The following is a 24,206-nucleotide window of genomic DNA, read 5'->3' on the forward strand; positions in this document are numbered from 1 at the left end:
GTTCTTGTTTCCAAACTTAAATGATCAAAGATCAAAAATTTTTTGCCATCAAAGATATTTAGAAGATTGTGCTACAGGATTTGAGGACAATCTCAAAAAGGGAATTTCAAAAGCACGGTTCAAGCCATGTCAACAAAATTTAGAATGCTATGTGCAACTTCGCAAGGTCAGGACTCACAGAGGGACGTCACTCACCTTTCTTCTTGTCTTGCCTCCTGTGGCAGATCCCCTTTCAATGGCTGGCTTCTGACACTGGACGAGCTGCCTGTTTTCCTTGTCTATAAAATGATGCCAAAGGACTGGATGTCTGCAAAGGATCTTTCCAGTTCTAAAATTCTAGGACAATGATGTGTGGTTCTCTATGTGACACTTGGTTGTTTTCGTTTGTTTTTAATTAAAAGTCACTTTAGGCCACAACTTTAATGTATTCAGTCATCATATCAGTGATTGGGGATATTTCTTCCATAGTCTCTTTTCTTCTCACATTCTCCTGTATTAACATTTATTGCCACTTAGGGGCAAGAACAAAGTTTTTATTCCATTGAATTTAGGGCTTGTGGACATTTAAAATTTTTTATTGTAGATCAGAGAATGTATCAACCTTGTGCGTGGGGAGAGAGAGAAGAAGAATGTGCAAAGATACTCATGTAATATAAACTTGTTACATTAAAAAAAAATCTGCCAACACCCCTGGTTCTCACTCTGATGTTAATCTTTCATGTACTATAGCACTAATCTGATTGACTCTATTTACTTGTTAAAAGCTTGGTCCTTCCCTTTTCTGTTGGCATTGCAGCAGTTGCTTACCTTAAAGGAAAAATGATGGTTAAAAAATACTTCCTGTGAACTGCTGCCAGTTGCAGGTATTTGCAGGACATGTCTGGTTCTATTTAGGGTTTTTTCTTTCTTTAGTATCCTTGGCCATATAACCTGATCTTTTTCATAAGAAATGTCAGCAAAGTCTTTGAATTAATGAGCTGTGAAGTGCTCAAAAACATACCATTTCAAGAAGTATCTTGCAAGGATATAACACTAATGGGAGGTGATCCTTGAGTTTATAACCAAATATCCCACCCTAACTAAAAAGAACTAAGATAACGACTGGCCCAGGCACAATCTCCTTGAACAAAGACATAGAGAAGAAGTGATGAGGAGTGGGGGAGGTCAGAACCAGAGTAGCAATCTGGGGAAATGTGTTTTTTTGTTAGCCTTTCTAGCTCTGCTGAGCACTTCCGTCAAATAATGGAATTATACAAACCCCCCTTTAAAAGATAACCAGGTGGAGTATAGCAAAGAGAAGGGAGGAGGTGAGGTGTGTTCAGGTTGATCAAATAAAACTGAATGGTAGGTCCTCGGCTACACCTAATGTGGGTTTTGTTTTCTTTTAATTTTGCCATTAAAAAAAATGCGGTGTCACTCCTTCAATCTTTTTACAATTCTGCATGGTTGAACATTTGAAATGAGTTTGTGTATCACCCTCAGGCGCTGATTCAGACTTGATTGGGGCAAAGCAGACTGCATGTGCTTATTTTTATCCACGTCATTTGGGACGTTATGTCGCCAAAGGAACCAAAAATGTGCTGCTCTATTGCCAAATTATCACCTATCCTTTGATGAGACAGGGCGATGATCCTCAACAAGTTGTGCGACCTTAGTGTAATAGCAATGTCAGGTCAACTTGAGAAAGTGAAGAGAGAGCCCTAGACACAAATAAAAAGAAACAACCAACAATCCTTATAATTATCATCATCTGCTGCTTTTCCCTCTTTTGGCAAAGAAACACTCCATCCATTTGCAGAAATCGCCCGCGGAAACGTTACATCAAAACTAATCACAACGATTAAAATCAGCTTTTCTGTGCAAGAGGAGGGTAAAAAGCAAGTTGGAGGCTGGAATGAGACTGTTTTTCCACCAAAAAAAAAAAAAATCTGGAAAAAAATTTCCTATGTGTATATTTCTCTATACATATATGTAGAGCTTTATTTTTGAAGGAGATCAATTGTCTGCCCTGTGACCAGTTAATTTGATTTAAGTTTTATTTTGGAGATTGATTTAGACTAGAGGTAGAGGCATGAGCTAATTGTATCCTGATCCTTGCCTTGAGGGGTTTCAAAGCCCTGGAGCAACTCTTCTCTGTATTTTGTTCTGTCTACCTTAGCCAAGCTATTGCATTTCTCTCTGGTGTGGCGAGCCGAGCAGATCGCTGGGAGAGAAATCGGAAAAGGGGGGAGAGGAAAAGGAAAAGGGGACTTGGAGAGAGACTTTGTGCTTCAATGTTTCAGGTAAGATCTGACGGTTTGGGTTTGTTATTATTTGCTAAGGAGGGTATGGCTGGGACTTTGGGCGCAACTCGCTTTTACGCATGTGCCAGGCATGGGGCGAGAGCGCGGCACACTCGCACACACGCCGCCCGCCACGGCGGGCGACTCGGGATCCGCTCGGACCCGCGGCGGCCGCCTCCTCCGGGGCTGCCGCTCCCGGTTCTCGGCTTTCTTCCTCCGGTGGGAGCGGGCGCCAGCAGGGCGGAGCAGAGCGGGCAGGAGGAGCGGGTGCGGCGGGCCGGGGCCGCGGCTGGGGGCCGGGAGCCGGCGCCGGGTTTCCGGATCTCGGGGCCGGGTTCCGGATCTCGGAGAGGAGCCGCCTTGGCTCTGGGAGCCCGTGCCAGAGCCGCCCGCCCGCCGCTCCGCGCGCCAGCCTCCCCGGCGGCCGCTCCGCCGCGGCTCTCCCCCGCCCTCCCCGAGCCCCTCCCTCCTCCCCCGAGCCCCGCGCGTCCCTTTCTTCCCCGGCGCAGAGCTCCGCGCCCGCGAACCGGCCCCGCCGAGAGCGCCCAGCGCCGCGGGTTCCCGGCCGCCGCCGCGGGGGCGCCCCGAGCCCAGCGCACATCCCTGCGGGGCGCGCAGGGGGTGGCGGCGCTCGGGGCGGCGCTTCCGCCGGGGGTAGGGGACCCTCCGCCCCCTTCTCGCAGGCAGCCTCGGCGGCGCCCCCGGACGCCCCGTGAAAGACGCCATTGTGGCGGTCGAGCGGACTGCGGCCTGGGGCGGTTTTTTCTTCCCCCTTTTGCCCGGGCCGGACCGCGCCGCTCCCCTTTGTGAGCCGCGGCTCGTGCCCGGCGCTCTTCGTCTCCGGCCGGGCTGATCCAGATTCGCCGCTTCCGCCCACCCGGGCGCCTTTAAAGCCCCCTCCCACTCCCTCCCATCTCCAGCCCCCCTCCCCCTTTTGGATGCAGACGTTTCATTTATTTTTAAAAAGCTCTCATTCCTCTTCCTCCCCACCTCCTCCCCGGATAAAGGGCACGGCACATGCTCCGGATTAGAAGTCTCCTTGGGAGGCGGGGAGGGGGTGGGGGCGGCGCTGGGACGCGGGGAGGATGCGAGCGCTGCAGGTAATGGCTGTGGCTTTGCTGCGCTCGCCTATTCCCCGCGCTGCCGGCAACGCCGAGTCCGAAGCCCGCATCCTTCCCTCCCCTCCTGGCGGCCTAGGTTCCCTTAAAGGGACAGAGTTTCCCGGCCGCCTGTGGCTCCGCCGTCTGAACCAGCGCTCGGGGCGCAGAGGTGGGCTGGAGGGATGCAGTTTGGCTCCTTTCTGACCTCTTTCCTCCTCCGCTCCCCTCAACTCCCGCCGCCCCCCCTACCCACTCCCGCCACCCCTCTTTACTGAAATGTGAAGTGTGCTTCCTCTCCTGCCCCCAAGAGGGACCTGGCTGGAAAACAGAGTCCGCGCCTCCTGGAGAAAGAACGGGGTGGGGGGCGCGTAATGGTGAATTCGCGTTAAAAGTGAGGTCGAGCCCCAAAACATCCAGGAAGAGGAAAGCAGACCTGTGGTGCAGGAATCCCTTACCTGCACGCGCGCTCCGCACAGCCTCCCCGCCACCGCAACTTGCGAACTGTCGCGGGTAGACAGTGTCTGCCTTTGTGCTTTCGAACACTTGCACTGTCGTGGAAATGATTTTCTGGTGTCAGAACGTTTTCAGTGACTGCTTCGGGGTTCGGCTGGGCGGAAGCCAACTAAGTTAGCAAAGTTGCAAATGGGGCCGTTGGCTTTGTACGTGGAGAATGGCACGCGAGAACTGTCCAGGATCCCAGTGGCACTGGCTTCGTCGCTGAAAGGTGCACCGCAGTAGGCAGGAGTAATTTGGTACAAATGTATTACCTTTTAGATAATAGAACTGGCTGCTTTCAAGCAAATCCTTGACTATGCGTTGTGTGTGCGTGTGTCTGTGTGTGTATCCTGGGTGGTACTGGGAGACATAACAGTTTAACATATTCTTTAAGAAACGTTTGCCTTCTGTTTTCAATCAACTAAGCTGGCAGCTAGAGATACAAGTTTATTTGAGAATACCCTCTGGGTACCAAGCATGCTTGGATTGTTTTAGCAAATTAAAAATGAGCAAAATGCTTTTACCTTCTCAGCAGTAGACTCCTTAAGAGACCTCCTGTTTTGTGTGTATGTGTGCGTTTTTTAGAGAAACATTTTCTGTGTGTATCTCAAATGTGTTTTTAATGTGGAAAAGGAGAAAATAAAGGATTTTAAAAGGCTGAGGCTGATTCTGTAGAATGATTCATTAAACCTGATTCTACATCAAGGAATTCACCTACATATATGGGAATCTGTGGCAACTAATAGCCTACTTGGTGAATTTAAAATAGCAGTGGATCCATTTGTCTCCTGGATAATGGGCAGTGTGCCGATTTATTCCTCGTGTTTGTATTTGTGTGGCATTTGGCTTACTACGAGGGGCTGATGTTCAGGAAACTAACACACTGACGGCAACAGTTTGACTCAGGAGTCCTGCTGCTGCCTGAATGGAAAGAATTGTAAGCAGTTGTTATGATGACAGTAGGTTAAATGTTTACTAATTAGGTTGCAAAGGTGACCACGAAACTTTAAAACTTTGCATCACGGAGAAAACTTCATTGGGTTAGGCTTATATTTGTAAGAGAGTAACTAATTAGGCAAAAATGTCACATATTAGCTGGGAAGAAATTTTGAAATGAATTGAGTGTGAAAGATATTTGGCAAAAATCTCCCACCACAGTATGCAAAACGACTGCAGTGATTTTGCTGTATTAATTATGCCTGAAGCACAATATATAAAGTTCTCCAGCACACACTAGAGGTCTCTCTTCTAGCTGTAAGGTTTTTGTGTTTGTAATTCTTTGCCAGGGCTTGCATAGTAGGGGTGCACAGTAACAGCTTGGTTCATATTTACTTAAGTAGTGGTGATTTACTGACCATTCAGCTTACTCTGATGTGAGATATTTATTTTGGGGGGAGCCTTCAGTAATCATTGTACAAATTATACCACTTAAGGACTAGGAAAGTAACTTCACTAAGACTTCAACTAGATGATGATGAAAGCATATTATTCGATTTGCGTTGAATAATGCGTTATGGACCTTTTGGCATCAAATTATTTATCCAAAGCAATTTGTTTTTAAATGTAAGAGTAATTAGTGACAGATGTATTTTATCAGAGAACTTTCTTAAATTAAACCTCCATTTAGCTCTACATTTAGCAATAACAATTGCTTGCACAAATGCTTTCTTGTCTTAATGTTTCTGAATCAGAATGATAGTTTTCTACTTCTGATGTGATGTTTTTAGCTAAGATCTTTTCCCATTTGCATTGCATTTGAGTCATTCAAATGATGTTTGTGAACTATCAGTTCACCAACGTTTTTATTTAGTTGTTTATTAAACTGCATTTCTGAACCTTCTTTTGGACTGCAGTTTATGATTTCCCAAGCAAACAGAGCACTTATTTGCTCCATCTTTAGGATGAACTATCTTGGGAATAAAAATGAAATTTTTGGATGCAAGCGTGTATGCTTATTTTAATAGCTTACTCATGCAGAAGTGAGACACAACTCGCTCTGGCTTTTCATTCATAAAAACGTGGTAGATATAAATAATGTTTTGCTTGTTAATGAGTTTGGTTTGAGATAACTGAAGAAACAAAACAGAGAGATTATCCTTTAAGAATAATAAGCCTGTGTTCATTAGGTCCGTTCATTCATTCATTGAACAAATATTTGTGCCTGCTGTATAAGAACTACTGTGTTAAATGCTGGAGACACAATAGTGAGAAAAAGCATTCAGAGCCTCCAATCTCCTGGAGCTTATAGTCCAGACAGAGAGGCAGACATTCATCGAATAACTGAACAACTGACAGAGATGAGTGCTTTGAAGGAAAAGGAATATGGGTTCTGGTAGCATTAACTTAAAGAGCGCCAAAACGGCCTGGACCAGGGTCAGAAGTGCCACACACTGAGATCTGAAGGATGAAGGGGCCTAGGCAAGAGAGAGAGAACAGAGACTAAGTCCAAGGGAGAGAGAAGAAGGAACAGCATTTTACCAAGCCAGGAGAAGCTTAGCAAAGCGGGAGGAACTCAAGGTTTAACTGGCTGGAGTAAGACACGGAGGAAGCAGTGATGCAGACTGCAGGGACGGGCACCTGGTCTTCACCCTACAAGTAAATGATGGGGAGGATTGGGAGAGGAGCAGCAGTGACCAATCAGATTGGTGTTTGGAAAGAATGACTCTGCTGGCACTCTGGGAAGTGGTTAGAGGGACCCAGGTGGATGAAGCATAGCTCTTGGAAGGCTATTACAGTCATCCAGGCAAGAGAAGACGTAGCTGGGTTTAGGGTAGGGGAACCACTGTTGGAAGGGTTTGAGATCTATGTAGAGGGGACAATTTATAGAACCTAATAAAGGTTTGGCCATAGGTGAACAAGAAGAGAGAAGTGTCAAGTGGACACCTAGGTTTCGGGCATGTTAATTGAATAGACAGGGGAATTCTGAAGCCTGGGTGGATTTTGTATCTTTCACTTTGTTTGTAATAGCCAGATTAAGTAGCAGTGAGAAGCCTCATTCATATCCGGTGTAACGGCATTCACAAAGGAAACCAAAGCATCTAGTCATTCTTTAATCCCTCCATTTGTTCAGCAATTGGGTCTGGAGTGCCTACAGTGTATCAGGCACGCAATGGCCTGCTCTTTTCATCCTGTTATCCAAAATGCCTTTTCCTTTATGAAGTGTACCATGTGGTTCCATTTATCCAAGTCTGACTAAGTTGGAATTCATCATTAAAGTAGGCCTATGTTGAGCCTTCTGAAACAAACCTGTGCCTTATAGTACAAATTAATTGTGTTAAAATATTATAAATGTGTCAAATGATTATAAAATGAATGGTTGGATGCTTTTTAAAAGTCCGTTTACATACAAATAACTGACACAATTATGCAAATCACTTGACTGAAAACACTTTGAATATCACTCTCTCCATAGGGGTTTGATGTACAAATGCAATTCCATAAGCTACTTTTCTTGGTGGTTCTCATGTGGATGGCCCTCAGGGCAAACTCCAGTTGGAAAAACAACCGTATTTTGACCTATTCCTTATTTCTCTATAAAAATGGGAACGATGCCATCTCTCTAACCTGCATTATAGGATTGTTAAGAGGAAAAATAAGAGTATGTCCAACTGAAGTGTGTATACGTAGTATCAATTAACCCCAAAGGGCACTTTCTTTGGAGGAGCCGCCGCAAGTCTGGCCCCTGCTGTCTCAGTCCCTCGGTCCACATCAGTCCCACCTTATCCTGGCTGCCTCTGAAACCCCAGGCACTGGTAACATCCGCGGCTAAGATTTAGGGAACAAGTAGCAGAGGCCATCTGGAATACCTACCTCCCTGAGCCCTGCAAACAAGACTGTGAGACAAGTAGTATTCCGCACTCATCTTATTCTGCACCCACCCTAGGTAATATGCCGGAAACCTCGGTGTCCACTTGACACTTCTCTCTTCTTGTTCACCTACGGCTAACCCTTTGCTAGGTTCTGTACACTTTACCTTCTTCTTCTTCTTTTTTTTTCTTTCTTTCTTTTTTTTTTTTTTTTTTTTTTTTTTTTTTGAGACTGAGTTTTGCTCTGTCACCCAGGCTGGAGTGCAGTGGCTCGATCTCGGCTCACTGCAACCTCTGCAGTGATTCTTCTGTCTCAGACTCCCAAGTAGCTGGGACTACAGGTGCCTGCCACTATGCCTGGCTAATTTTTCTATTCTTAGTAGAGGTGGGGTTTCACCATGCTGGCCAAGCTGGTCTCAAACTCCTGACCTCAAGTGATCCACCCACCTCGGCCTCCCAAAGTGCTGGGATTACAGGTGTGAGCCACCGCACCTAGCCAACTTTCCCTTCTAAATAGATCTGACTCTTCCATCAGTGTTCCCCCTACCCTAACCCCAGTTGTATCTCCTCTTGCCTGGAGGATTAGAAAGGTTATGTGCCTTGCCTGAAGTCAAACACTAGGCTAGTGGCAGAGCAGGGATTCTAACTCAGCTGGCTGACTACAAAATCCCGTCATTAGCCCCCGTTAGCCATTCTGCTTTCTCATCTACACCCATAGTCCTATCTGTCCAGGACATACTATTTAAGCCCTTTTCAAGGGCACTTGGCAGAGGGCTTGCTTGTTCTGCCACCAGCTTCCATTCCTCCTGTTCTCTCTTCGTCCTCAGCTCTGTATCTCTCTACCACACCAGCACCCTACTGTTATGCCAGGAGAGAAAGAAAAAAAAAAAAAAAAAACCAGCGTGAGATTGTTGTGATCAGAACATGTGAATTGGTCTCTATCTCTTGCTGAGCAAAGTACTCTGTCATGCTAACCAAAATAGGGATTTGTTTTCTATCCAATGGGAACTGACAATTCAGCCCTTGCTGCCGACACCAATGCTGCTATTAAGAAGAAGAGTTATGAACTGAAGAGAATGTTAACGAGATAGATTTCAAAGGCTGGCTAGAGGAAGGGATATTCTTCCTGATAAATCTTTCCAGAGCATCTACTGCTATCATCACTTACTTGTTTTTGTAGCTCTTTCACTTTGCTGGAAATTTGTAGCTAATGGAACAGAAAATGTGTATAAAACAAAAGACTCAGACTTTCTATGTGAGGGGGAGAAAAAGCTACCACATTGGTCCAATGGTACTGATCCTTCTCTATCCTACCCATCCACTCCCACCACCCCATATGCAAATCCCACTCCATCTCTGGAGTCTGTGCTGTATTTTCTTGGTAATTACTGAATCTCTCTAAGCTTCAGTTTTCTGAACTACAAATGAAATAATAATATGAGATCATTGCAAAGGAGATAATAATAGTCTTAGAGTTGTTCAGAGAATAAAATGAGATGTAACGGGATGGATATGCCTAGCACAAAATAAGCACTCAGAAAATACCCATATATTATTAAGAGTAGGGACTGTGTTTATTCACCTTTGCTTTCTCAGTTCCTTAATACAGGGCCTGGCACACGGGATAAGTGCTCAATAAATAACTGTTGAATACATGAACACATAATTTCAGAGAACACAAGAATAAAGCCAAATGTTGATTTCACTTCCCTGTAAGTACTTTTTGCCATTGACAAGAGGACCCAAGTTCTGCCAGACGCCCTCACCTGCTGGTTATGGGCTTTTTCTTTTTTCTTTTCTTTTTTTTTTTTTTTTTCTGAGACGGAGTCTCGCTCTGTCGCCCAGGCTGGAGTGCAGTGGCGCAATCTCAGCTCACTGCAAACTCCACTTCGGTTATGGGCTTTTTCTAACCAATTAGATCAATCATTTGGGAACAGATCAAATTTGATCTGGGGAAGCACTGATGCTAGGTAGGATGTTGCCTCAAAGATGGTCCTGTTTTGCCTTTTGATTACTCACGTGGAGGTCCTCCTGTGCACATTTGTCATGGGATTTCCGAAATCTGCGGACACTTATGCTATGAAATGATGCAAATACACCGCTAGGTTCTGAACCCCCACAATGGGAATCACTGAATTTGCGTTTTAACACTGCAAAGAAACACGGGACCCGGTCTGATACCCATTCCATCCAGCAGATGGCAGTGACACACATTGGCAAGTAAACTTGGAATCGCCTCTGGTCTTGCTGTTAGTTTCTCACCATTGCCTGTCTCTCCTGGAAAAGCCAAGCCCAGCCAGCTTTAAAAAGCTGCCTTTTCCCAGCACTTTGGGAGGCCGAGGCGGGCGGATCACGAGGTCAGGAGATCGACACCATCCTGGCCAACATGGTGAAACCCCGTCTCTACTAAAATACAAAAAAATTAGCCGGGCGTGGTGGCGGGCGCCTGTAGTCCCAGCTACTCGGGAGGCTGGGGCAGGAGAATTGCTTGAACCCGGGAGGCGGAGGTTGCAGTGAGCTGAGAGCTCGCTACTGCACTCCAGCCTGGGCGACAGAGCAAGCCTCTGTCTCAGAAACAAAACAAAACAAAACACAAAACCAAAAAAACAAAACGACCTTTGCTCCTTCACCCAAACAACCGAGGCTCAACGGGGACAGCTGGAAGGATCAACACCTCCGAGCCGCCTGTTTCTTCCTGGGCTGTGGGGCAGGAGGAGAAAGAAAGCAGACCTTGTTGTCTGGTGCAATCCACTTACTGCCAGTTTCCCAGAGATATGAACCATAAGAGGCCTGCTTTCCTGTTTATTTAATCAAATCAACAGAAGAAAGTGCTGTCCACCTCCAGCGTCTACCATGCTCTGGATTGAGAGCACTTGATGCCAGAAGTGATCAGGAATACTAGTAAAGATAATAACCCAGTCTTAGGCAGTCACGTGCCGCCAGGGAATGGAACAGTGTCCTGTGCTGCTGAAGACCCGTGTGAAACCCTCTCCTGTGGGGTCGTGAAATGACTTGGTCTTCTGGTTGCTTAGAAATAGAGACCCACTGTTAATTATGTGACCCCAAAGCTTTGGTTTCATTATTTACACAATGTAGGTGAGGAAAACCACCTTAGAGGGTTGTTGTAAGAACTGAATATGTAATACCAATACAGTGCTTTAAGTGCCAGACTGTTTTTCAAGGGCTTTGCAAGATATTACTTGTGGAATCCTCATCCATCACCTAAGGGGGTGATATTATTGGCACCCCCATGTTTTAGATGAGGAGATGGAAGTGCAGAGAGATAAAGTAACTTCCCCCGGGTCACATATGATGAGTGGTCGAGCCAGGAGTTGAACTGTGCATTCGAGCTTCCAGTCTTTGCTCTTAGTCTCTACGTGCGGCTGCCTGTTACTAATACTGATTAGTAATTACTAATACTAATAATTATTAAGCACGTTCCGTATACTAGGAATGTTACATATTTTAACTCCTCTTTCATTTTCACGTTCACTTTCCTCATCTTAACAAATGAGGAAAAAATATTTACTCTGTGCCCACTCAGTAGGAAACACAATAAAGTAATTCCAAAGAGGTGTAAATACTTCTGCTCCAATTTACACTTGGATACAGGTAAACTAATGACAAGACTGTCATTTATTTAAGTGCTGTAGGATGGGTCCCTCTGTAACTCCCCCTGTAACTGACTTAGCAGTAAGAGAAATCTGCAGTGAGGGTATATGGGGCTTATGCTCCCATTGCACACGACAAGGTATGTAAACATTTTTAAAATTGTCTTGCTCTTTAAAATTTTCATCAGGGGCCCTTGGGTATTTACAGCCTCACAGCCATTTCCGGAAATGGTGAATGGCCTGCTGAGATTCGGTTTGGCCCCACTCCCATTTATAGCACTGCTTTCTCCTGCTAAGAGTCACCATCATCATTTGATGAAGAGGTAAGATCTAGGTGACTTAAAGCCTGGCCCAGTGGCTCATGCCTGTAATCCCATCAGTTTGGGAGGCCGAGGTGGGTGAATCACTTGAGGTTAGGAGTTTGAGACCAGCCTGGCCAACATGGTGAAACCCCGTCTCTACTAAAAATATTAAAAAATTATACAGGTATGGTGGTGCACGACTTGAACCTGGGAGGCAGAGGTTGCAGTGAGCCAAGATTATGCCACTGCACTCCAGCCTGTGCGACAGAGCAATAAGACTCTGTCTCAAAAAAAAAAAAAAAAAAAAAAGATCTAGGTGATTTGTTAAATGGCCATCACCTATGAGGGCCAGCTCCTTTGCCCGTGAGTTCCAGGAACTCACAATGGTCAAAGAAATTCACCTGCAGTATGAACCACCTTGGTTTCTCCCTTATCAGAAATGCCATTCCAAGTCTGGGATGGAAGGCAGGTTTTTAGGATCTGGAGTCTAATGACTTTGGACCCTACTTTGTGCAGTCTGCACAAATGAGGTTTGGGTAGAAGAGACAACTCTCAAAGTGAGGCCAAAATTTCAGAATTCAGCCTTTTTTTTTTTTGAGATGGGTCTCACTCTGTCTCCCAGGCTGGTGTGTAGCGGCATGATCTCGGCTCACTGCAACCTTCACTGCCCGGGTTCAAGTGATTCTCCTGCCTCAGCCTCCTGAGTAGCTGGGATTATAGGCACCTGCTAATTTTTGTATTTTTAGTAGACGGTGGGGGAGGGTTTCACTATCTTGGCCAGGCTGGTCTTGAACTCCTGACCTCATGATCCACCCGCTGCAGCCTCCCAAAGTGCTGGGATTACAGGCATGAGCCACCGCACCTAGCTGAATTCAACCATTTTTAGTGGCTGAGAATATTGTATTTCAAAGATCCAAAGTATCTGAAAAGTGAGTCATTCAAAGGTTGCGTAAGTCACACTAGTTCTATAAGAAGCGCAGGTGGTTTTCTATAGGAAAGACAGATCTTGATCTAGACCTGCTCCAGTCTAGCTCATCCCCACTTAGTAGAAATAGCCACAGGAGTTCAAGCCCAGTGGAGTCACAGACACCTGACCGATCATGTATATTGCTGCAAGGTGAGCCAGGGTTGAGTGAGTGAAAGACAATGGAAATTCTGCACACTTCCACCTTAAGAAATCAGGGGCATTTCTTATATTTTTTTTCTTCCCATTAAACCTTTGTGTTCATGCAAATCTTTGCACATGCTATTCTTTCACTTCTGATGTCTTTATGTCTAAATGCATTAGAAACAGAATGTTTCTAGCTGAAGTTCAAATCATTTAAAAAGCTCAAAATTTTAGCTATGCATAATTGTTCAAGGGGTCTTCTTTCTTTTTCCCTCTTAAAAAAATTCTGAGTCAAAATGCATTTTAGATTTTAGGCTGAGATTCAAATTTTACTTTTGAAAACATGCACCCAGATTCCTTTTAGAGTCACACTTTTTTTTTTCATTGTACAGTTGAAGTGTTCATATAGCTGAGTTATTTTTGACAGCTATTCTGCAAACTATAAATGTCTGGTAAGAATGTCTCCAAATTATTCTGCTAAGGAGCATGACAGATACATTTTTAACACCTGAAAATTATATCTTCTGATACGTTTGGTTATTCAAGAACTGATGATATAGCTTACATACGATCTGTCTTCTCTCTTTGCTTTTTACTGTTGTCTATTTTTGGCCTCATAATTACTTTTTTGGTGCCTCTGTCAAAGGATGGAGAAAAAGAAAAGAAGGGAAATACATTTCAAATCCGTTTCTCTTTCTTTCTCCCTCCTGCTCCTCCTAACAACTTGACAAAGTATATTGGAAAGGAGTCAGCTCTTGATCCATGCTAACAGAGGGACATAACAGCATGAAAAATCCAAAGGAATAGTCAATCCAATATCATTTTGTTAATATATTGATGTGATGTATTAATTAGGCTAGTATTAAATATAGCAATCTTAATTTGCATATTACTATTGGACTCACATTTTTCTTCTTCATTTCAACTTCTGCAGTCTTACTATATGACTTCAGCATTAATATGAAAGATTTATCCAACCCCTTACCAAATAGTCATTTCCAAATATGAATATGAACCAGCCTTCCCAAAGTATTTTCTAGCTCAGTCATTCTTAAAGTTTAGTATACAACAGAATTGTCTGCAGAGCTTGTTAAAACACAGATTCCTGGCTCCACTCACAGAGTTTTCCATTAGATAGGTCTAGGGTGAGGCCTGAGAATGTGCATTTCTAGCAGGTTCCCAATGGATGCTAATGCCACTGTCCAAGGGACCGCACTTTGAGAACCTCTGTTTTAGGGGTATAGTAGACCCTAGAGATGCTCCTGGAGGGAAATAAAAAAGGATTCACACAGCTGGGCATGGCAGCTCATGCCTGTAAAACCAGCACTTTGGGAGGCCAAGGTGGGAGGATTGCTTAAAGTCAGGAGTTTGAGACCATCCTGGGCACCATATCAAGACCTCATGTCTACAGTAATAATAACAAGGCATGGTGGTGCATGCTTGTAATCCCAGCTGCTCTGGAGGCTGAGGGAGGAGGATTGCTTGAGCTCAAGAGGTTGAGGCTGCAGTGAGTTATGATTGTAGCTCTGCACTCCAGCCTAGGTGACAGAGCGAGACCCTGCCTCAAAGAGAAACAAAAAAGGATTTGTGTGCCTGTAATCCTAGCTACTCAGGAGGCTGAGCCAGGATGATCACTTGAGCCTGGAACTTTGAGGCTGCTGTGAGCTATGATCACACCACTGCACTTTATATTTTTTAAGATGGGGTCTCACTCCAGGCATCAGTGAGACCCTATCTCTAAAAAATAAAAAAAGGATTCATCAGTTAAATAAGTCTGGGAAACATAATACACTCTTTTGAAGCCTTTTTAAGTATTTTGAAGATTTATAGAAGTTGGCAATATGGGGAATCCATTTTCTAACTTGCATTTTCTAAAGTTATTTGACCACAGAGCCCTTTATTCTGTCAGTACAATTTAAGTCTCAGAATTACTATTCTTGGAACACACACGTTAGGGAAGGCTGTCCTATTTTGCAGTGCCTTGATGGGCTAAACTTCAGTACCTCTCACTTCTGCTTCATGTGGGCAACCCACTGTCATGGACACAGGTTGGCCGTTTGCATCACTTGGCATCTCTGCAGCTCAGCAATCTCCCACTCCCTGCATTCTGTTGACCAGGGTGTATTATTCTCCAAGTGTTCCCACTAAGCCTGCTTTTCGACCTCAGGGCAGTCTGCAGTCCCTTCTCTGCTTCCTCTCTCTCTCTCTCTCTCTCTCTCTCTCTCTCTCTCTCTTTTAGACAGAGTCTCACTCTGTTGTCAGGCTGGAGTGCAATGGTGCAATGTCAGCTCACTGCAACCTCCACCTCCCAGGTTCAAGCGATTCTCCTGCCTCAGCCTCCACAGTAGCTGGGATTACAAATGTCCACCACCACACCCAGCTAGTTTTTGTATTTTTAGTAGAGACAGGGTTTTACCATTTGACCAGGCTGGTCTTAAACTTCAGACCTCAGGTCATCTGCCTGGCTTGGCTTCCCAAAATGCCAGGATTAAGGTGTGACCCACCACACCCATGCCCCCTGCTTCCTCTTTACTCATCCCCACTGTCTGTCTTCCTTGTTACCTCTCCCTCCTTACTCAGCCTGGGTTCAGTGGACACTTCTTTCCACAGTGTCCTCACTGCCACCCTTAATTCTTTCATCACCTTGACCTCTCTGTCTTTTCTGTCTTGCCAACAGTCGGTCTTGGATAACCTTCCTTTTTCCTCACTTTTGATCCTGGTGCCCTGAGTGGCACTGGTGGATTGTCACATAATTCTTCCTGCTGCCATTACAACGTCCATCAATTCATCCAGTATTTACGTGGCTTTTTCTATGTTAGGCACTACTTTAAGCCTTAGAAATACAAGGCAAAAAATCCAAGGTCTCACAGAGTACTTTCTCGGGAGAACGGAGATGAGAACCAAATCAGATAGGACTAAGTGCTATGCAAAAAAATTAAAGCAGGTGAGACCTCCATAAAGAGGTGATGTGTAAGCTGATCTCTGGGTGGCAGTCATGTGAGCTCACCTTAGCAGGCCCCTTGATATTGCCTGGCAGTACCCAGCTAACTTCTTATTTCATTCTCCCTGGAGGCTGTTCTTGATCTCTTTACTCTTCCCAAATTCCAAGCTCATTCCCACTTATCAGATAATTTTGCCTCCTGATTTATTGAGATGTCCACTCCCTCTACTCCTGACACCAGGTCTCCACTGTGGCTCTACTAATCCTCTCTTTCTTTGTTGTCCCTCCTAACGTCCTGTCTTTCCTCTCTCCATTGGCCCCTTCCTGTAGCCTACAACCATCTATTGAACAACCCATCTGTTTGTGTACCCCAGAATTTCATATGTTGAAATCCCACCCCCATGGTGGCTATATTTAGAGATAGGGTCTTTGGGGACATAATTAAGAGTAATTACCAGTTCGTAAGGGTAGGGCCCTGATCCAATAATAGTAGTGTTCCTATAAGAAGAGACACCAGATAGCTCAGTCTCTCTCTGCTTTCACACAAAGAAGAAGCTGTGTGAGCACACAGCAAGAAGGTGACTGTCTGCAAGCCAGAAAGAGAGCCCTGCCAGAATCTGCATCTCCGGCTCCTTGATCTTGGACATCCCAGCCTCTAGAACCATGGGAAATACATTTCTGTTGTTTAAGCCACCCAGTTTGTGCTATTTTGTTATGGCAGCCTGAACTCACTAACACATCATCCTTCAACACAAAACAGACTCCCTGCCTCCTGCTTCCACTTCTCTTGCCTCCCCTCACGCCAGCGCACGCCCCCCCACCCACCGCCATCTGGCTTGGCTTCTCACACCTTCCGCCCTCCTCCCCTCCCCGCAGGTTGTACTTTTCAAATTACATTTCCTTCTAGTGTGTTCATTTAATGCATTCTTACGCCTTTTCAAAATGGGACAGCATTATAAAACATAGGATGGAACATGCTCTAAAAGGTTTTATTTTTAACTTCTCTTGGGATCGCAACTTCTGCAGTCTTTCAGTGTTTCACGCTACTTAACTGACCTCAAACGCCAAATGTAATCTCTGCCTCTCACTGAATCCAACATATTTCTCAGTGAAGTTCCCTTTTTTACCTCCTTAACAGTTTTTTTGAATGACTTAGGGAAATAGAGATTAGTTAGTGCTCTAGTTTGTATTTTTTCAACATCAACACTGTTGGTTTCCTACCACTTTCCAACTGAATGGTAATAGCCCTAAGCAGGACTAAAAATCAAAATTGGGAAGCTGGTTTATTCTTTCTCAGGAAATTTTCCCCGCTAAACTTTTGCATTCTCTTTTTAATTAGAATCCCATCAATCATTGCTTATTTAGTGGAATATTTTCACAGGACATGCCCGAGAGACACCGATTTCTGGGAGAGGACAAATGTCATTGCTTCCGCAAGTTGATATATTGCATCCAAGGCCGTGGTCACTCTCTCTGAGGAGAGACGATAAAACATAGAGATGAAGCAGGATTAGGACATTCACTTCCACTGCTGTGGATTTCCTCCAAAGCTCCTGCACTGATTACAAAGAGTTCCTGGGTCTATTCTGTCACATCCCCACAAAGAAAGCCAAGAAAACCCACCCTGCATTGCAGTGATTTACGATCAAGCCCGAGTCCATAGGGCTTGGAAAAGTGTCAGGCAGGGAAGAGAGGATTAAATAGAGCAGACATCTAGAGAGCACTCTGCATAGTGCCCGGCATATAGTAAGTACTCAGAACATGGTAGTCATTGTCATCAATGCCATTGTCAGTATTTATTACTGGTCCTCATCATATAAACATACGTATGCATATGTATGTACACATGTGCATGTGTATATGAGTGAGGATTCCTTCTGGCTCTAAATGGAACCTATGAGTCTTGAAGGAACTCAAGGTGAAATGGTGAAGCTCATCTCGAGATCTGATACCTGCCATTAGAGTTGTCTAGAAGACTGGTTGAAATGTTACTTTAGGCACTGATTTTGTGCCTAGAGAAGGGGCATGGAACAGGCTCTGCCCACCCAACCCCATCAGATCAATGAATACCTACAAAGAGTTAAACAGCTTGGCAAATACGGCACGCCAGAAGGACTGCGCCAGGGGTTCTAGGATGGGGGGTTGTCATAACTTGGGGATAAGGGGGGTGGGAGGCTCACTGCGATGGAGACCGGTGGGGAAATGAAAAAAGGAAACTGAACAGAAGGTGAAACTTCACTCTTGGGCTGCCTGTGAAGAGTAGCAAAATGCTAGCCCAACAGGAAAGAATATGCCATGGGAAGCAGTCACAAAGCTGTGTCTGAGCTAAAAAGGGCAGAGGAGCTTCTGGTGTCTCGAGAAAGAATATTTTTAAAAATCCGAACTATACAAGTAAAATATTACACTCTATGCTGTGGGTTACAAGCAACCAATTAATCAGCACCTGGTTCTCAGGCACCGTGGGGTTACAAGGAAGGCAAAGGCTCTGCCCCCAGATGTTTGGAATCTTGGGGGAAATGCGGTAAATGACAGTGGGGTAGGGAACTTGAACAAAGTACAAGGCCCAGCGGCCAGTGGGATGGGAAGGCTTCCTGGAGGAGGTGAGGGTATAAACAGGCCTTACATACATACACAGCAAGCCAGGCTGAAACAGTGAGATGAACTGCAGGTAAAAACGATTTTAAAAGGCAAGTAAGAAATCAGTCTGGCAGAAACAGGAGTCTGGGGAGGAGAACCGCAAATTCAGCCCCCTTTCCTGTTCCCATCCACCCTGCTTCTGGGATCTTGGCTACTCTCTCAGATCTAGATTCCACAGTACCATCCAACTCTGCCGTCCTTGTCCTCTCTGTGTCCCCAAGCTTCCTCCGCAGATGCCTCCTCTTTCTATTTTGACCACTCTTCCCAGGGAACCTCATGTTCCTTGACTTCAGAACAAACCAGTGCAGCTGACTCCATTCTGTTTTTCTACCTGCATGTGTCTACCTGCCCAGTGCACACCCCCTCCTGACAGACAGCACACACACTCATAAGGTCCCAAAGTAAACTCATCACCTTCCTCCTGTCCTGAACATTTCTGCCTCCTATAAGTGCTCTGGTGCTCAGTAGAGAATCCCCATGATTTTCCTGATTCCTTCCTTTCCCTCAGTCCCTCCTGTACTCACATAGACACGTGTATGTGCAGATGCATCATGGTGCATATGCATTTGCTCACACACAGACTCATCAAGGTCATTCCTACTTCCACGCCCCCATCCCCTCTCACTCTCATTCCTTTCTGTATGTTTGTTTTTCAGAGACAGGGTCTCACTCTGTCACCCAGGCTGGAATGCAGTGGCACCGTCACAGCTCACTGCAGCCTGAATCTCCTAGGTTCAGCTCCCGGGAACCTCAGATCCCCCACCACCTGCCCCACCAGTACCTGGGACTACCGGTGGGCAGCATCATGCATAGATCATTTTTAAATTTGTTGTAGGGACGAGGTCTCACTATGTTTTCCAGACTGGTCTCGAACTCCTGGGCTCAAGCAATCCTCCCACCTCAGCCTCCCTAAGTGTGGATTGTAGGCATGAGCCACTGTGCTCAGCCACACTCCCATTCTCTACACTTACTCATCTACCCTCTCTCCTCTGGACCACTGGAGTTTCTCCTTTAGACCTCTCTTCTCTGGACCATTGCTGTGGCTACCACGCTTGTCCCTCCTGCCTCCTCCCTGTAAACCACTCCCCACCAACACAAGCTCCTTCCTGCCCTTACCAAAATTCTCTTTTGACAACCCAGTTCAGAATATCAGGATGCCAAACTCTATCTTCAACAAAACTGGCCATCTACTGATGCACGTGTTTATTGATTCTATGCTGTGTGACCCCCAAGCAGCAGTGTGGCCCAGGGATTCAGAATACAGGTGTTGGAGCCTGATTGTCTGGGCCTAGACCCCCTACGCTGCTGCTTCCAACTATGTGACCCAGGCTTTGAACATTTCCTCATCTGAAAATGGGAATCAGCATTTGACCTACAGCACAGCGGTGTTGTGAGGATTAGACAAAGCAAGCCCTTGTAACAGACCCTGGCACATAATCAGCGCCCATTACACGGTAGCTACGATGGGGTGGGGGAGAGAGATAATAAGAATACAATAATGTTATTGATAATGTTTATCATTATCGTATTGTCGTACAATAACGTTTAACTCTGGGCCCTAGGATTTTTATTTTCTCATTGTTTTCTATATTTTTTCCAATTCTCTGTAATAACCATGAAATCCTTTTACAACCATTAAACTGATCATTTCTTTGGAAATTACATGATGTTACATCCTTGCTTAAAAAGGTTCAATAACCTCCCACTGCCTACAAGATAGTAACCAAAGCCCTGGGCCCGGCCTCGGGAGCCCTGCATCTGCTGGCCTCAGCTGGATGGACTGGCAACTCCTCCCACCGCCTCACTTGCATTCCAGGCTCCAGCTTCTCCAGACTTCTTTGCTCCCAGATGCTGTGTCCTGCATCGTCTTCTCTTTTTATGCTGTCCTTACTTCCCAGGGATTCTCAGCGATTCTGACTTCACTACTGCCCAGCGAGACCCCTGTTCACACTAGGAACTCAGGACGCAGGCAATCTCCATGATTCAGATCCCAGCTTTTCTGGGGGGAAATGTTTCTCGCCCGGGGGATTCTGGGGCAACATGCGTTGCTCACCAAGACTGAGAGCTCCCTACGTCTCCAGGCTGGGTCACAGTCCCATGGCCATCTCCAGACATTTGCAGAATCCTCCAAGGTTTGAAGAGAGGTAGAGGGATGGAGAGGCAAAGAAGGAAGGGAGGCTGTTGCATGCAGGACTCTAAAAACAAGACACAGCAAGAGGGAATTTTGCATGCTTTTTTCGAGGACAGCATGATAAAAGCAACATTTTTAGGAACAGATACGGGCAATAATATTATGCAAAATGAATAACGTGCAGAGGTCAGAAAGTCAGGAAAGAGGCAGTTGGCTGTAGCTGAATCAAAAGGGGCAAGGTCTTGTTCTCAGGTGGACTGGCTGCTGAAGACAGCACCGAGAGCTCCCACAGCGCCTGTTCCTGGCCACTTGCCCTTTGCTGCCCTGCCGAGCACTTGCCCAAACACGTCCAATGACCACCACCAGCCTCTGTGACTAATACTAATGTCATTGCCACCTAACGTGAGACATAGTCACACAGCTAACTGTTAAGCAGTAGAGACGTGATTCAAACCCGATAAAACTGACCCCAAAACGGGGGCTGCTAACTAAGCCTCCTCCACTGCGGCTGCTGCTACAGCCTGAACAGCCAGCGGATCTCTTGGCCTTCAGAAATGCTGAGGTTAAAAAATGAATTGTATGCTGTGCTCACGCCTGGAATAGTCTTGAAGCTGTATTTTAAGACTTTTTTTTTAACTACTGGAAAAACTTTGGTGAGAGATAAATAACATATTAAAGGAGAAAAAGAAGATATTCAAGTGTCTTCTAGGAAGTTATGAAGGTTATGAATAGAATGAACTTGGACTGATTTGACGTTGAACTGCGGAGCGTGGGAGTTTCTGGATAAATGAAAGATGCTCTATTACATAACAAGCTGCAGTGCTTTTGAACTTTATTACCTGCAGGTATGATACAGGCTGAAAATGTAAAGTGAGTGCAAAAGACCTGGATATACTGATAGATAATAAATTTGCAACTGATTTTTAAAAAACAAACTATGTATATATGAGAGAGATTTCCTTAGGTCTTTGATGTGACACGCAGGAGAGCCGGCCTACAAATTCAGACTGTCCTTGCTAAGACGGTCTAACATTACAAAAATGATAACAATAGCCACAAAGTGCCAGTCACTGCACTGACACCCTCTTACTCAATTCTCACAACCACCCTTTGAGAAAAGCATTATCATCTCCACTCTTCAGATGAGGAAATTGAGGCACAGAGGGCTTACGTAACTTTCTCAAGGCTGCACAGCTAATAAACTGACAAAGCTGAGATTCCAGCCCAGGTCAGTGGACCTCAAAGCCCAGGCTCCTCCCATTATAGACACTGCCTCTAGGGTGAGCCGACCGCTGGACTCACAGAGACATGCCTTCTTTCAAGTTCTGGAATCTTCTCCAGCAGCAAGAAACAGGCTTCATCTCACTGAAGCGACAGGGCTACCTTTCTCCATTGAAAGGACGCCAGGCTTCTTAGTCATGGCTTAACTTCCCTCTGTTTCCAGCTCTTGAAATCAGCAGAGGGGAGGGTGACCACACTAGGTGGGCTGACCCCATAATAGAAGCCTTAACACATTTCACATTTCTGCCCACACACCCAGCGCCTCCTCCTCGCAGCTCACATCAGCACCACCCCCAGCAATCTGGATAGTCCTCCTGCCATTTGAGAGAACATTCTTCGTTGTTCACAGTCTCTGGGGTTCACATAAAGCCAAAGTTTACACTTTGAAGTGTTCCTTTGTCCTGTGACAGATCTGGCCCGTGGTTCAGAAGGAGCATGGGAGGCACCTAATCAGAAGCAATCCAGAGAAGACAGACTCAGGAAGAGGAAGGAGGGGAGGAGCAAAACATGGGAGATGCCTGGAGAGTTCCAAGTACCACACAGGAACAACAACAAAAAAATTTAAACAGTTTGAAAACTAGGCACAGTGTTGGAAGCGTCAGCGGTAGATGGAGCACCAACGCGAGGGGTCTGAAGGCCTCTGAGGTGCTCTGGAGTGGGCGAGGCGTGGCAGGGACCGCAGCGGGTGAGAGCAGTGGGAATCCCAGCTTCTCTGCTATTGAATGCCAGGGGAGTTGCTTCACCTCTGGGGACCTCAGTTTCCTCTTCTATATAATGAGGATGATAATATTCAAGAAAATGAAAATAGTTCCAGCAACTGCCGGCTAGGTTGGAATGGGGTCCAGCTGTTGGATGTCCAGGCCCCAGGCAAATAACTTTGGTGGGGGCCCATCTGTATGAACACTTCGGGTTTCTCTGAAGCATGGCAGGACTATTCTGGCAGCTCAAGCCACTCACCAGGCTGCCCTCCTGGATGAGGTGTCCAGACACAGGGCCATGGGGAATCACATGGGTGTGAAGTCCTCAGGGCATCCGGTGACCCCAATGCTCAGGTATTCGTTGGTACAAAGGGAATTGTGGCTTTTGCCATTGAAAGTAATAATAAGAACCGTGATTACTTTTTCAACAACCTAATAGAAATTCAGAAAGCACTTTGAATGGGAGAAATGGGAGTTTCAGTTGGGACTCAGGGCATCCTGGAGTGATGGCACTGCCAGCTCTGGCTAGTCTCAGGCAGCGGGGAGGGACCTAGAAAATTCCAGGAAGTTGCTCCAATGTGAGGAGCCCTGAGAGGCACAGGGTCCCAGCTTGCTCAGGTCAAAGGACAATACTAGCTGTGATGTTCCTAGGGGAACATAACCATCACTCACATAATAAAAACAATAATCAGACAGGGTCCCTCCACGACCTTGTGAGAACAAACCAGCAACCCAGACCGCCATGAAACAGAGAGATGGGCACTCTGCAATTACAAACATAAACTCCCCCCTCTTCTGACTAACTTGACTATTGCTTCTCTCTTCACGGCAATCTTAGCCCACTTTAATCTTGCACCCTCCTGGACAAATGACCAAGATACCCCCAGTCGTCAAATCGCCCTTGCTCTTGGATTGCACTCAGTCTAAAACTGTCCACTCATTCCTTGATCCCTCCTTAGACTCTCCCAGCACAAGCCCCAACCCCGTAACAACCCCTCCCATGCCCTCCTGCAGTTTCCTGGCATGCGTCCTCGCTGCAGCAAGGTGAATTAATCTACCCCGGCGTGACCAGAAGTGTGTTCTTGGTGGTCTTTGGTTGGGGAGCTTCATCATAAAAGAACCCATCTCCCAGGACTCTTTTAAGGATTGTGCACAACTGTGCCTGGCGAGTAGAGGGCTGCCATTATTTGGGGACATTTCACAGTCCTTCTGACCTCACCAAACGTCTAGCCTGGCTCCTCAGTCCTCAAAGCACTGTGGTTTGTGGACCAGTAACCTCAGCGTCACCTGGGGTTTGTTAGAAATGCAGACCCTTGTACCCCACACTGGACGGACTGATGTGGTTTTTAACAAGATCCCTGAGGGGATCTGTGTCGCAGTTAAGTTAGAGAAGCACTGCTCTAGCTTAAGAGATCCATTCGCTCACCACAGGCTCAGAACAGCTGAGAGGGGTGCATGATGGGTGAAGGCTCCTGTGGCTGCCATTCAAACAAACGTTAGGTTCCAGGCGATTTTCCAGCTATGGGTGTGGGCACGCCAAGCGCGCAGGAGCATAACCAGGTCTGGGGATTCAACTTGCTTATCCATTCATGAGCAACTCTAGTAGCAACAATATGCCTGTTGCACTCAAATTTTGTATTCATATCTTCTTAGTTTCTCACCCTAGTCCTGTGGGCACGGTGGGCAGGGAAACCTTATCATTCCCACTTAGGAGATGCACAGGTTTTGTTTAGTGTCACGTGGTGGCCAAATGGTAGAGACAAGCAGGTCCGGCACAACATTTAAGGGACACTAAAAAACTCAGAAATTGAGAT

The 24,206-nt window shown here is 45.8% G+C and overlaps 1 protein-coding gene across 2 annotated transcripts in view; it reads left to right on the forward strand.

Annotated features, from left to right (window-relative positions):
- The first annotated feature begins 2,168 nt into the window (after positions 1 to 2,168).
- KCTD1 (potassium channel tetramerization domain containing 1) overlaps positions 2,169 to 24,206 on the forward strand; it is a 200,275-nt gene continuing 178,237 nt past the window's right edge. For both annotated transcript variants that reach the window (XM_028837866.2, XM_028837864.2), the window contains exon 1: positions 2,169 to 2,282. Coding sequence is in view for 1 of the 2 variants with exons in the window: in XM_028837864.2 (XP_028693697.1) it covers positions 2,274 to 2,282 (9 nt within the window). In the remaining variant the exon portion in view is untranslated. The remainder of the gene's footprint in view (positions 2,283 to 24,206) is intronic.

Source organism: Macaca mulatta, chromosome 18 (genome assembly GCF_049350105.2).
Source record: "Macaca mulatta isolate MMU2019108-1 chromosome 18, T2T-MMU8v2.0, whole genome shotgun sequence".
NCBI classification, from domain to species: domain Eukaryota; kingdom Metazoa; phylum Chordata; class Mammalia; order Primates; family Cercopithecidae; genus Macaca; species Macaca mulatta.